The sequence below is a fragment of the Loxodonta africana genome, chromosome 1 (genome assembly GCF_030014295.1).
Source record: "Loxodonta africana isolate mLoxAfr1 chromosome 1, mLoxAfr1.hap2, whole genome shotgun sequence".
Classification (NCBI taxonomy): Eukaryota; Metazoa; Chordata; class Mammalia; order Proboscidea; family Elephantidae; genus Loxodonta; species Loxodonta africana.
The window spans coordinates 172,881,336-172,896,503 of record NC_087342.1 but is presented as its reverse complement, the minus strand read 5'-3'; the positions used below and the strand labels follow the sequence as shown (position 1 = coordinate 172,896,503).

Genomic DNA, 15,168 nt, shown 5'->3' with positions numbered 1-15,168 from the left:
ATCTCCTACCATGATGACTTATGTACTAATAAGTCAAGTTTAGCTGTAGTACACAGTCTTTCTAAGAGTGTACTGAAGAATGGAAATGTCACCTATTTCAGCTGGTTTCCTTTATGCCATTGCCCTCCATCTCAGCCCATCCTCTTTCTATTCAGTCTCATGGAATGATACCACTTCCATTTCCACCTCCAACCCTTTGCAACATAGCTCCAATGGCCTGGAATGTTCTCCTCACCCTCGTTTCTACTGATTGAGGTCCTTCAAGACTCTTTTTATGTTCCAACTCCTCCCGAAGAGATGCACCATTCAACAAATGCTACCTTGTATTGTTATAGGGTCGCTATGAGTAGGAATTGCCTCAAGGACAAAGGGTTATTGTTATTTATTTTTCACATTCATGTGTATATGTGTACGTTGTATTATATGTCAGATGCCCTCAAATGAATGTCATGCTAAGTCAGTAGGAACCATGTATTACATATCTTTGTATCAATAGTGCGTGATACGATGAGAACGTGTAATGTAATTTTATACATATTCAATTTCTAACATATCTGTTGATGAGAATGATCAATATTTTTTTCATGAGAATAATGCTCATCATCTGAGAAAACAGGATTCAAATAGAACAAAATCTCAGAATGTCACCAGATCTATCATTATTAGGGGCAGTTATTAGAAAAGAGGTGTATAAAAAGAAAAGTTTGGAATCGTGGAGATGTCGAACATTTTATATTTAGAATTCTGATGAAAGCAGTTTTTGAAAGTGATAGCCACACTAGTAGGTATACAAGGAATAAAAGCATATAAAGTAGAAATAAGGGGACTATAAGAATCCCAGCTATAAGTTATTCAGTTGGGGGAAAAAAAAAGCCTCTGGTAGATTCCGTCACAAAATTTAAAAGTAGGAAACTAATCTTAAATAAATGCCATAATATGTTCTTAAAAGCCCACATAGAGGAAGTGTGTGCCTGCAGAAGGAAATGACTCAGGCCATTTTTAGCTCTTTTCAACAATAACATCTAAGAAAAAATTTTAAACCTCAATAGCTAAGTAACCTTCAATGCCTTTCAGTTATGCACTTAAATAAATGAATTGATGGGAAATGACTTAGCCTAACTTTAAATAAAGGGAAAACCTGAATTCTATTGTAAGAAATACTTTTGTTTTGTTGTTTTATTCTTTTGTGACCGGCAGTTTCTTCACAAACCGTAAGTCTAGGCTATGGGCCACTCGCTGCCAGTGGGTGGCTCTCGAGGTATTTTTCTAACACTTCCCTCTACAAACTCTTCAGTTTGGTGAGTTCTACTCATTAGTAGTTATTTTAGCTTAAAAAGAGTATTTAAAAGGGGGGCTCAAGTGTCAAATTTTAAACTATTGATCAAATGAATTCTTTATACCAATTGGATTGTTACAAATGCCACACAGCCTCAAAACACAACTTGAGTCTAAGAGTTATCAAGATTTTCAAAAGGCTAAAGATCATGGGTGAAAGTTTCATGAGTAGTAACAGGACAGTAACATTGTCTCAAAGTAGCTTCGTCCCACAAAGTATGTATTAATTACAAATGAAAAATACAGGGCTTCAAACTGGCTCTTTCTGGTTCAACCATCTGCTGAGAATTTGCATTTCCATGCCAGATATACTGAATCAGAATCTACATTTTAACAAGCTTCCCCAGGATGAAAGGAGTTGAACAAGAATGAACCTGTTCGAAGCCCTGGAAAAATGGCAGCTTTACAGGAGGGAAACCTGGCAGACACCTTCTTAGCCAAGTGATCAAAGTTAACATCATCAGTAAGGCAACAAATTAGCATCATGACAAGATGTACCAGGAAGGACACAGCACCCGCCAAAATGCCTAACTTGGATCTAATCGTGAGAAAATATCAGACAAACCCAAATTGTAGGGCATTTTATAAAATAATTGGTTCAAGATCATGAAAGAGACAAGACAATTAATTACAACTTGTGATCCAGGATTTTCTTTTCTCATAAAGGAAGTTATTGGGACAACTGGCAATATCTGAATATGGTTTGTGTTGTATTGTACCAGTTATAATTTCCAGATATGTAAGAGAATACTTTTTTTTTGGTAAAAATGCAGGCAAAAGTATTTAGGGGTATGTGGCATCATGTCTGCAACTTGTTCTCAAATGGCTAAAAACAAAACAAAAAAATTTGCATGTGTGTGTGTGTGACGAGGGAAAGGAGGAGCAGAATGATAAAGCAAATATGGTAAAATATTAATATTTGGGGAATCTGGGTGAAGAGTACACAGATTCTTTTATTACAGTAAAACCTGAGAAAGCTGGAATCTGTGTAAGGCAGAAACCTGTCAGAGGAGGAAAGCTAAAATATGTCCCACTAAAACATGGTAAGACATGCTATAGAAAAGTGGGAAGACTGCACCCTGTCAAAGGCAGAAAACTTGCTAGACCCGGAAAAACAAGGCAGTCCCATCAAGTTCTGGCTCTCAAGGTTTCATTGTACTATACTTTGTAGTATACTTGCAACATTTTTGCAAGTCTGAAATTATGCCAAAATTAAAAGAAAAGAAAAAAGACTCTCAAGGAAGGGTCAAGTAATCCAGTCCCTGCTGTTGCCATTGGCTGTTCTTAAGAGTTGGCTGTGGGGAGAGACGCCACATTTCCGTGTTTAATAATTCTCTTACAAACCCCAACTTCTTTCAATTCTCCACCCATGATGGCAGAGCCTCAGTGCCCTCTTTCAATTCTTCATGCTGAAGATCTCATCCAAGATAGACCTTTGTGCTACTGACCCATTCTCCCCATTTAGTATTTCCTAACACGTTTTCTTTTTTCATCCTTGTCTAGATGACTGCTTTCACTAGTTTTCTAAAAACAGCTCAAAGTTAACCTGGCACATTAATATGGGGGTGAGAATTAGTGACTATAGAGGGGAGAAGTCATCCGTTCATACTCTAAGGACCTGTGAGCTGCAGAGCACTTTGGAGATAATCTAGGCTCGTTCACCCCTCTTTGGCGGGTAAAGATGCTCCTACCCACAGAAACTGGGCAATTTCCCCATAGTCATATGCTTACTAGCAACACATGACTAGAAACCCTGTTTAGGGCTCTGCCACTCAACCATGAACACAGTCAGGCACCAAAAGGGAGTCACCAAGGGGTCAGGTCATTCGAACACTTTAAGAAGTAGATCTTTTGCATGACTTCCCTATTGGGTTGCTGGGAAGGACTTCTTTACCTTGCTTCTCTTACAGTGTCTTCCTGTGGCTACCATGGTGGTTCACTCATCCAAGGAGCATCCACACAATAACTCCTACTGAGGGCCTACTGTGCCCTGTGTGTCAGACACTGTGATTGGCCCTAGGGCTATGTTATGGATTGAATTATGTCCCCAAAAACATGTGTCAACTTGGCTAGGCCATGACTTCTAGTATTGTGTGGTTATCCTCCATTTTGTGATTTGATGTAATTATCCTAGTTGTTGTAAATCCTAAACTCTGTGATGTTAATGAAGCAGGATTACAGGGAGTTATGTTAATGAGGCAGGACACAATCTACAGAATTAGGTTTTATCTTGAGTCAATCTCTTTTGAGATATAAAACAGATTAAACAACAAAGCAGAGAGAGGGGGACCTCCTGCCACCAAGAAAGAAGAGCTGGGAGTGGAGCACATCCTTTGGACCTGGGGTCCCTGCACTGAGAAACTCCTAGACCCAGGGGAAGATTGATGCCAAGACTTCCCCCAGAGCCAACAGAGAAAGAAGCCTTCCTCTGGAACTGGCGCCGTGAATTCAGACTTCTAGCCTCCTAAGCTGAGAGAATAAATTTCTGTTCATTAAAGCCAACCACCTGTAGTATTTCTGTTACAGCAGCACTAGGTAACTAAGACAGGCTGCAACCACAGCTAAAAGGAGTCCATTTCAACTTCACAAACAGCATCTGAGAAGCGTGGAGGGGGAGGAGATTCCTCTGACAAGCTCTTCATACCCTTGCCAGGACCCACGAGTCGTGGGCCTTCCCTGCTGGGTCACTCCAGGGTGCTGGGCACATTCTAGGCCACTTCCCGCACTCCCGAGGAGTGCACCCCTAAAAGATGTGCTCAACCTCAGGAAAGGAGGACACACACACATATGTGGACTTAGAAGAGCATGAGCACATCTGCCACGGATGCCAGAATATAAGTCTCAGTCAAAGTTTCAGAGGCCCGAAACTGGTTTTAATCTTTCACTTTCTTGCATGAACAAGAAAGATCTAGCCAGAATTTCTCAGGCAGAAGAGGTGATCACTTATATTATAAAGGGAATTTTAAAATTAGGCTGTCTTGGTACAATTAAAATGTAATTTTACTCACTAAAAACAAGGCTTATGTGCAACATTTAATAGGTGCATTAAAAACAAAAACGGTTGCTGCTGAGGTGACTCCAACTCACGGAGGCTCCTTGTGTGTCAGAGGAGAACTGTCCTCCTTCGGGTTTTCAACGGCTGTGACCTTTCAGAAGTAGACAGCCAGGTCTTTCTTCTGAGGTGCCTCTGAGTAGATTCAAACCTCCGGCCTCTTGGTTGGTAGCCAAGTGCTTAACCAATTGCGCCACCCAGCGACTCCATATAGACACGTTATTGAGTAAAAAACAGACCATTTCATTTGTTTTTGAACATGTTCACAGAAACGATGACAGTCAAGGTATACTAAAAATATCAGGGCAACTATGGGTGTTTTCCATTTAAGACAAAAACTTTTTTTTTTTTTTTACCCTTCTCTAATTCGTGCAAAATCGGTACAATCCTTGTATTCCAGAAGACTTCATCTACTTCTTTTTCTGTGTCCTTTTCTTGCAAGTCGGCTTTTGAGCCTGCAAAAGAAACTCAGAGCAAGGGACAAGCCGTGAAAAAAGGAGTTGTAACTGGGGCATACCCACAAGTCTTTACTGCTCATCACTAAAACTAACAACCAAAGAATTAAATTATATGTTGTCCCCTAAGCCCTACTAACTGAAATTAAAACTACAGGTCTCCTAATCAAATCATCCCAAATTAAACTCAGACAAGATAATGTAAAGAAATCAGAACTTTGAAATATCATTTGGACACTTCTTGTATTTTTTTTTTTTACTTAAACTTATTCCTCTGTAAGGTAGAATAATATAAATAAATGACAAGCTCTCCATACCCTTGCCAGGACCCACCAGCCGTGGGCCTTCCCTGCTGGGTCACTCCAGGGTGCTGGGGTAATGTAGAATAAATAGATAACTACAGAACTATAAAGAATAAGGATTTTGAAAATGTTTAATAAAATAATACCTAAAAGGAAAGCCTGGCGGGACTTTCCTTTCCATAAAAAGTAAAGTGTGCATACCACTATGGGCTCAGTGCTATTGCTGCTGTTGGTTGCTGTTGAGTGGGTTCCAGCTCATAGTAACCCTACATGACATGGTAAAACTGCCCCATAGGCTGTCTTAGGCTGTAAGCTTTACAGGAGCAGATCCCCAAATCTTTCTACTGCAGAGCTGCTGGGTGGGTTCACCAACATTCTCGTTAACTAGTCGAGCAGTTAAGTAGGTAAGTGCTTAACCATTGCACCCCTAGGGCTCTTAAAGCCAAGTAATTTCATGTAGTATAGTAGGAAAGCCCAGACTCTGGGGGCAAACATCTCAGTTCTAATCCCACCTCCATCAGTGATCTTGTTTTAGCTAAAAAAAAAAAAAAAGGACGAGCTTACCAGGGAGGCAATATAAGGCCCGTTAAGAGCACAGGTTCTAGAGTTACTGTCTGGGTTTGAAGGCTTGAACCCTACTAGCTGGGTGACTTTGGGCAAGTTGCTTCACTTTTTGTAAAATGGAGTAACAAGGTTTATTTCTAAGTACTGGGATTATGGGTTACTAATTTCTTTTATGTGCTCTTCTGTACTTTCCCCAACCTCTAGTACACTTGTATCATTCTTGAAGACAGAAAAAATATGCAAAACTTATTAAATGTATGTGTGTATCTAAGCCTTAGAAGGTATCTGTATTAATATTTTCTTGACACACTTTAAATTACCTGCAACAAGGAATCCAATAAAGTCTCTTCTCAATTATCTGTATAAAACTGAGATGTCGGAAATGAATCCTCAAACCATCCAATGAGAAATGTTCCAAATGCACTGTGATAACATCACCAGGGGAAGCAGGAAGGCTACACAAGTTACTATGTTGCCCAAAACACAGGGCTTCCCTAATGCCCCCTGGTGCTGCAAATGGCCACTCTCAGTTGCAGCAAGTCAAGACTTGCCTTTTATCAAATCGTCCTGGCACCAACAGTGACCTATGCAAACTAGGCATCAAAGAGTACTCCAGCCACAAAAATAAACAGAAAAGAGTTGTCAACAAAGCCACCATAAGACAGCTCTGGTGCTGTCTTAGTAGCATGCTTGAGGATAATCTGTCTAACCTATAAGCAAGAATTCGCCAGAAAACACTCAGCTGAATTGTCTTTAGGACAAAATCAGTCCCCATCAGTACAGGTTCACAATCAAATCTCAGGGCCAGATGTGTTATGGGATTCAGAATTCTTTGGATTTTAGAAAAGTAATATGATGCATACACTGTATATGCCATACCGCCTCAGCAGGGTCTTCTGGGGCAGCACTCTAGCAAAATATACGGATATTCACACTAGTGAAATAAAGTCTGCAGCTGGCCTCCCATCAGTTCAGGTCAGGTACCGCCACTAAATGATCTTGAAATATCCTTCAGCTTTCAGAGCTTTTGAGATTTCAGATAAAGGACTGTACACAACCATCTCCAATTTTTGGATCACTACTTTTATGAGCCTGCCTTAACTTTGATAAAATACGGATATGGATTCCAAAAGCAAACATGAATATTCAAGCAGTAGAAAAAACTTAGTTGCTCATATTGCCAGATAACTAACATATTCAAAGTCCATAAAATTAACACACATTAAGGCAGGGGAAAAGCCAGAAAAATGATAAGCCAGAACGATAATTTAATCAATTGAATCATCAAATATTTATGATGACACACTTAAATATTTGACTTCAAGCTCAGTAAGTTTAAATCAGCAACTTCTGTGCAATATGCTCTTTTAAGATCATACCTCTATGAGAAACCCCGATCATCAACCAGTTTCTCAAAATCCAAAACATGCCCGCCCTAGGGAGAACTGAATTACAGGGGTGAATCAGAAACTGCAGAACAGTTCCTTTAACCCTGGGAAAGGAAGGGCCCTCATGGGCCCTTCTAAATATTTCCGAGGCTTGTATCTTCTCAGAGCAGAAGTTAGCCCTATACTGTGATATAAGGATTTGTTCCTAACTCTCTCCCAGGAATCCCAGTGTATACAGTTGTGTCCGGCCACTGCCTGTTCACATTTCTACCCGCTCTGACTCCTTCCCTGTCCCTCTGCTCTCAAGAGAAATTCTATTTTACACACCAACCCTGAGTTATTCTAGAAACTGAAACACAGAATAATGTGATTATTTCTTTAAGGTCCACCAAAATAGTCTGTCTCGGTCTTGAGCAACAACTTAATATTTTAGAAAGCACTTTCATCTCGGTTCACCGTTTGCTAAATATAAAAATATACATATATATATGATTCAACAGGAAATTGGGTAAGTCAAACAAAAAATTTCAGCATGTTTTTAAAATGATTTTGCTGTCTCAGTGGTTATATTCTTAACCACAGCTTTGAATTCTGGACCCAAAAACTTGACACTGTGTTCATTGGCTGATGTTTTTAGCATATAAATGTAAAATTCTTAGCAACGATGCTGACTCAGAAATCAGTATATCTAAGATTTTCCTTAGTACTATAGAAACTCCCATTCGCTATGTAAATCATTTTATTTGGTAAGAAATTAGTTTTGAAGATAGTAAAATATATATTTTTACTTAATATTAGTTTGGTTTCATATAATTTCTCCCCTTTCTTTGTCAGTGTTTCAAGATATTTCAAGCTTACAAGAAGTAGGAAAAATTATTAACATTTTGCCATATTTTCGCTCCTCTTCCGTGTTTTAAGAAGTCATGGTGGTGCGGTGGTTAGGAGCTTGGCTGCTAACCAAAAGGTCAGCAGTTTGAACCCACTAGCCACTCCTTGGAAACCCTATGGGGCAGTTCTACTCTGTCCTATAGGGTCGTTATGAGTTGTCATTGACTTGATGGCAATGGGTTTGGTTTGGTTTCCTTGTTTTAAAGAAATAAAACATTATGCATATAGTTGAAACCTTCTGTATGCCTTCCCTCTGATCCATTCCCCTTCTACCTCTGTCTCCAGGGGTAACCAACACTCTAAACTAAGTGCTTATTGCTATCTTATTTGATTTACATGTCTAGCACATAGATTTGTAGCCATAAACAATACATGTCATTGTGTTTGCACTAAATTTTTTCACTCAATATTCTGTTTACTTACTTCACTCAATATTATAAATATACCCTAGTTCATTTTCTAATTGCTACATTCCATTGCATGAATACATTTTGTACCAATTCTAGCCTGTGATTTATACTGTTATATATTTCTCAATTAAGTGGCTTAAAGTCCAAAAGGCCTGTCTTAATATAGTTTCACTTAAGTGAGCAGTGATTTAAAATTCAGGTTGATGTCAAGCTGTGCAAATTTCGAAATGCTTTTACGAAATTTCTGTGAGAACATAAAGACTCATCTGTAGACATGTGAGCAATCAGAGCTAGGTAATTATAAGACTGTCTTGAAAAACAAAACTATAAAAATGAATGTTGATCTGTGACCAAGTTGGACAAAGCTCTGGAGTTTTCACACGGAGAGCCAACCTCAGACATCTTCAATGCCAATATTTTTCACACGGACGCAGACACTGTCCAGGAAGGGGTCTTGGGGACGGACCTCTAAGAATAGGACTCCTCACCTGTGGTTTCTAGTCGGCTCAGGTCCGAGTGGCTGGGGCAAGACGAGGCCCGGGCACGCCTCCTCTCCTGGTCCCTAGGAGGAAGAGGACATATAAAAGACTCAGCACAAAAACCAAAGCATTGCTCTTTCTGTACATGTCATGAGTCAGCTATGTGCAATTTCTAAAGAAATCACAGAGAATTGTTTCTAAAATGGGATTTGGTGCTCTACCTCCCGTTTTAATCAGCTTCTGGTTTCCAATTATGACTTTTTAAACAAGTCAGGTTTTCCTGACGATATGAAATATAGTTACTACATAAAACAACAACAAAAGTAAAAACCCAAAGTTTACTTTGAAAATTAAAAAAAAAAAAAAAAACCCGATACAGGATATGTGCCACAAGAGGTCACTGTTACAATAAAAAAGAACTCCGGTATGCTTGACTCACAGAAGCCCAGCGTTTGGGAGCTGGGAGAAACCTTACTCCCTCCTTGCAGACTGTGTCCCAAACTGGCCAGATGTGTCCAAGGTCACACATCAGGGTCAGATCTGGAACCCAGGTCTTGTAATTTCTAGTTCACTGCACATTCTACTACTACATCACTGTGGGTCCTGGCTCTAGTAAAGAAAATTAATAGAATCAATATTCTCTGAAAATACTTTATTCTTGGAAATATTTTAAATATTAACAAAATTGGAGGTCACATCAGGCAGTCCCAGATGACATATACTTTATGTTTTCCAAATAAAAGAGTGGTGGTTGGCCAAAGCAGGATTTTATGCTTGGGTTATTTTTAAGTCAGTTATATTTACTGTACAGACCATCGGTGAAGGATACGACTTCTCTTTAGCTAGAGCTGATACTTAAAAATGCTAATTTTTATACTGATGTACAAAATTCCAATGTAAAACCACTGAGAGAGTAAGAATGCAAGTTTTAGGAAAAAACAAAATCTTTCTGCCATCAAATATATAATTTTCTCCAGAAACCTCAGAGAACGTGTATGCATGTGGCCAGGGTCACCCAGGAACATCCAGATGTGTATTCCACGGCTCGTGCTTCCTGGGTGATGAGACTTTCTCCACCCTCAGGCCTCTACCACCACAAGATTAACTTCTGCAGATGTCTTTTTTTCCCATAAACATGTCATCTTTTGACACTTGAGTTAATACTTGCTTTTATTATAAAATAGAGAGAAGATAAAGCTAATCTTCCAAAATGTCTAATAATTTAATCCTCTGAAATGACTGCTTTACTTCTGTTGACTGTGAGAACATAGATCTGCTGGCAAAACACCCCTAGCCCATCAAACAAAGAATGTGAGGACGAGATCTTCATTGTCAGTCTCTCAGAGTTGAGCTTCAGATGGAATAGATCTCAAAGAAAACAAAAATAAAGAAAATCCATTCTATGAAAAGGTAAAATAACAAAAGTTCAGCTGGGTGTGAGGCCAGGGAGGTTCCTACAGTTATTACCTAGAGAAATAAGAAGAAAGTTTGAGAACGATGGAGGCAAGACTTTCCTTTCAATATACACACTTGTCCTAAACAACTACTGAAATCAAGCAAGATCATTTTGGAGGTCATGGCCAATAACAAGGCTCCTGTCTAATATCGTATTTGTGTATCCCCCCCCTTCTTGGGAGGGGGGAAAAAAGGGGCTCTTTTTCTTATCATAGATGAAAGCTTGGTAGTGCTGGGTCCTACCAGTTCACAAGAAGAGTACAGAGTTGACTCTTGCTCTATATGTTTATCATATGCAGTGGCTGAGCAGGTGCAGGCTCTGAACCCAAACTACCTGGGCTCAAATCCTGGGTCCAACTCTTATCAGCTTTGTGACCTTGGGCACCTTAACCTCTTGGACTTGGTTTCCTCATCTTAAAACGAGGGCAATCCCTCTGCTTAGGACAGTGACCGGCACATTTAAAGAACTTAATAAACGGTCAATATTCTTTTGCTTTTTTTTTCTGAGTCAAGTATCTATTAAGCACCTGTCTAAGCAGTCCAATTGTAGATGTTAATGGTATAAAGAACATTTACAGCGTGGCCCTGAAGAAGTTTAAAATCTACTTTGCGGAGATCAACCCAAAACCAAACTCACTGCTGTTGAGTCGTTCTGACTCATAGCGACCCTACAGGACAGAGTAGAACTGCCCCATAGGATTTCCAAGGAGTGGCTGATGGATTCAAACCGCCAATGTTTTGGTTGGCAGCCGAGTTCTTAACCACTGCGCTGCCAGGGCTCCTGAGGAAATCAGAAACTTATTAAAACAGAAAATTAAAATGAATGTAAAATTCAGCAGGATACAAAACTAGAGAGATGTTGAGAAGGAACTGATTAGTATGTGGGAGAAGTGGGCCTCTATGTGGGCCTCGAAAGAAAAAAGGGTTGGAGCAAATGACAACAGTATTCTCAGCAGAGTAGCAGCCTAAGTAAAGGTAAATAGGGAGCATAAGAAGCCTGATACTCAGAGCAGGGGATTATTGCACAGGGTTAGCAAGACAGGAATAGAAGGTTTATTCTGGGAAGTCCTGGGAACAGCTGCCTAATACCTTGGGGTAAGTCAGTTGACCTGATTTGATGGACAAGAAGGAACTGTCATAGGTTCTTACACATGTAGGTGATGATATTTAGGGTTATGCAGTGACAAGAACATTTAGGAGACTTGGAGACAGCTAATGAGTAATAACCATTTGGGGGTCACAGTGGGACTGGAGAAGAAGAACCAAATTTAAGGCATCCTATAAATGAAAAGCTGATAGGATTTGGTGGTTGGTTTTAGGCAGAGAAAGAACAGAATGTAGACGTGGGGAAATAGCATAGCAGGGTTGCCATCAAGGGAAAGTAGGGGGTTAGGGAGTAGGCCAATTTGAGGGGTAAAGCAATTTTAGGTTTTGCCATATTGAATTTCTGATAAAAAATGAACCATTACAACATCAGAAAAAGAACTCAGTTAAAGATCGTTGTGGTACACAGGGACCAGAAATAATCAGAAGAGTGGCCCAAATACCAGAGGCTCAGGACAAGGCCTCATGAAATACTCATGATAAAGGACAGAAAGGGAAGAAAGAGTCCAAAAAAGAAGAGAAACAAACTATACTCTCATGCAGTCCAAGCGTGTTTGGGAAAGAAAGCATGGTTAACAGGTCAAAGAAGATGAGGACTGAGGATAACCGTCCATCTGGCCAGGGTAACCGTAACAGGGTTTCTGCGTAATACGGCCGAAGTTCCACAGTAAGAGTGAGTGGGGAAGAAAGAGGCATAAAGAAAAGAAAATTCCTTCAAGGTCATCTCTAAAGCAGAGAAAAAATAGATGACCTCATGCTCAACAGAAATTTGTCTCCCAGTAACTTCTACCCACTGGCCTTGGTTCTAATAATGGGAGCCACATGAAACAAAACTTTCTCCTTTTTCCTCTGGATAGTATTTCAAATATTTAAAGATGTTGTGCCAGCACTCCTATAGTTTAAATCCCGTGTTGCTACCATTTATTAGCTGTGTGGCCTTGGGTAAAATTTTTTTAACTTAAGCTTTGGTTTTCTCATCTGTATATGTTGTTGGTGTTAGGGGCCACTGAGTTGGTTTCGGCTCATAGTGGCCCTATGTACAACAGAACAAAACCCTGCCTATCCTGCACCATCCTCACAGTTGTTGCTATGTTTAAGTCCACTGTTCCAGCCACTGTGTCAGTCCATCTCACTGAGGGTCATCTTCTTTTTCGCTGACCATCCACTTTACCAAGAATAATGTCCTCCTTCAGGGACTGGTCCCTCCTAATAACACGTCCAAAGTATGTGATACAAAGTCTCGCCATCCTCACTCCTAAGAAGCATTCTGGCTGTACTTCTTCTAAAACAGATTTGTTTGTCTTGGTCTGTGGTATATTCAATATTCTTCACCAACACCATAATTCAAAGGCATCAATTCTTCTTCAGTCTTCCTTATTCATTGTCCAGCTTTCACGTGCATATGAGGTGATTAAAAATACCACGACTCGAGTCAGATGCACCTTAGTTCTCAAATTGACATTTTGCTTTTTAACACTTTAAAGAGGTTTTCTGCAACAGATGCACCCAATGCAATATGTCATTTGATATCTTGACTGCTGCATCCATGGGCATTGACTGTGGATCCAAGTAAAATGAAATCCTTGACAACTTCAATCTTTTCTTCGTTTATCATAATGTTCCTTATTGGTCCAGTTGTGAGGATTTTTGTTTTCTTTATGTTGAGGTGCAATCCATGGTGAAGGCTGTAGTCTTTGATTTTCGCCAGTAAGTGCTTCAAGTCCTCTTTGCTTTCAGCAAGCAAGGTCGTGTCATCTGCATATCACAAATTGTTAAAGAGTCTTCCTCCAATCCTGATGCCCTGTTTTTCTTCATACAGTCCAGCTTCTCAGATCATTTCTCAGCATACAGACTGAATAAGTATGGTGAAAGGATACACCTGTGACACACATCTTTCCTGACTTTAAACCATGTAGTGTCCCCTTGTTCTGTTCAAACGACTGCCTCTTGGTCTATGTACAGGTTTCACATGAGCACAATTAAGCATTCTGGAATTCCCATTCTTTGCAATGTTGTCCATAATACATTATGATCCACACAGTCGAATGCCTTTGCACAGTCAATAAAACAAAGGAACACATCTTTCTGGTATTCTCTGCTTTCAGCCAAGATCTATCTGACATCAGCAATGAGATCCCTCATTTCAAGTCTTCTTCTGAATCTGGCTTGAATTTCTGGCAATTCCCTGTCAATGTACTGCTGCAACAGTATATGAGGGGCTGGTAAAAAATAGTACCTTCTCACAACGTAAGGTTGTTGTGAGGATTAAGTGATATAATGTGTAATTGCTTAGCACAGTTCCAAGCATACATTAAGTACTCAACAAATATTTATTATTACTGTTGTTGTTGTCATCATTGATGTCATTAACAAACATCTCCAGTTCCTTCAACCGTTCCTCCATAAAATATGGCTTCAAATCAGCCTGTTCATTTACTCTGAGTGTCAGTTTGTCTGACTCTCTTTTAAAGTCTGGAAATTAGCACCGAGCTAAAGGTATAGCCTAAGGAACAAAGAGGAGTTATTCTAAATATTCAGATAGTCTAAAACTACACCTCCACATAAAGAAAACAAAGATTCTCACAACTGGACCAGTATCATGATAAACAGAGAAAAGAGTTGTCAAGGATTTCATTTTATTTGGATCCACAATCAACACCCATGGCAGAAGCATTCAAGAGATCAAAAGATGCACTGCGTTAGGCAAATCTGCTGCAAAAGGCCTCTTTAAAGCATTGAAAAGCAAAGATGTCACCTTGAAGACTACAGGTGCATCTGACCCAAGCCATGGTGTTTTCAATCGCCTCATATGCATACAAAAGCTGGGCAACGAATAAGGAAGATCCAAGAATTGATGGCTTTGAATTGTGGTGTTGGCAAAGAATACTGAATGTATCATGGACTGCTGAAAGAACAAAGGAATCTGTCTTGGAAAAAGTACAACCAGAACGCTCCTTAGAAGCAAGGATGGTGAGACGTCTCACATACTTTGGACACATTATCAGGAGGATCAGTCCCTGGAGAAGGGCATCATCCTTGGTAAAGAAGAGGGTCAGCAGAAAAGAGGAAGACCCACAATGAGATGTATTGACACAGTGGCTGCAACAATGGGCTCAAGCAGAGCAACGATTGTGAGGATGGTCGCTATGAATCAGAACTGGCCCGATGGCACCTAACAACAACAAAACTATGCTAGTGGTTTTGTTGGTCACATCACAGTACTAGTCAGTTCTTGTCTTTTCTTACATAAGCAGTGAAGGCAGATTTTTTTCCATCCATGTTGGACCTTTACTCAATCTTACTAAATTTCACAGTGTTATATTTGGCAAAAAAAAGTCTCTGCCTATCAGACGTTCTTTGAGCTTCATTCAGTCATACAGTATAATTGCTCTTCTTCTCAGCTTCCTGTTCCATGTTATTAAAAGCCATAATTAAATGTCTTACAATGATGCTTGATGTACCAAAAATAAAATGATTCCAGAAATTATTCCTTAAAGTTCTTCTGTGAAATTCTTCTTAGGGGCAAAATAATACCTTTTTATTAGTGGATATTTTCACCTACAAATAACGAAAAGCTAATTCAAACTGACTTAATAAGTGGAATTTTTTGGCTCACTATAGGGTCACTGGAAACCCTGGTGCATAGTGGTTAAGAACTATGGCTGCTAACCAAAAGGTCAGCAGTTCTGAATCCACCAGGCGCTCCTTGGAGACTCTATGGGGCAGTTCTGTTCTG

General features: G+C 39.7%; 1 protein-coding gene across 1 annotated transcript in view; it reads right to left on the bottom strand.

Annotated features, from left to right (window-relative positions):
* Positions 1 to 15,168, bottom strand: part of ARMC2 (armadillo repeat containing 2) — a 139,702-nt gene that overhangs the window by 86,269 nt on the left and 38,265 nt on the right. The window contains exons 5-6 of the mRNA XM_023543025.2: positions 8,883 to 8,956; positions 4,744 to 4,842 (exon numbers count right to left, since the gene is read on the bottom strand). Coding sequence (XP_023398793.1) covers positions 4,744 to 4,842; positions 8,883 to 8,956 — 173 coding nt within the window. The remainder of the gene's footprint in view (positions 1 to 4,743; positions 4,843 to 8,882; positions 8,957 to 15,168) is intronic.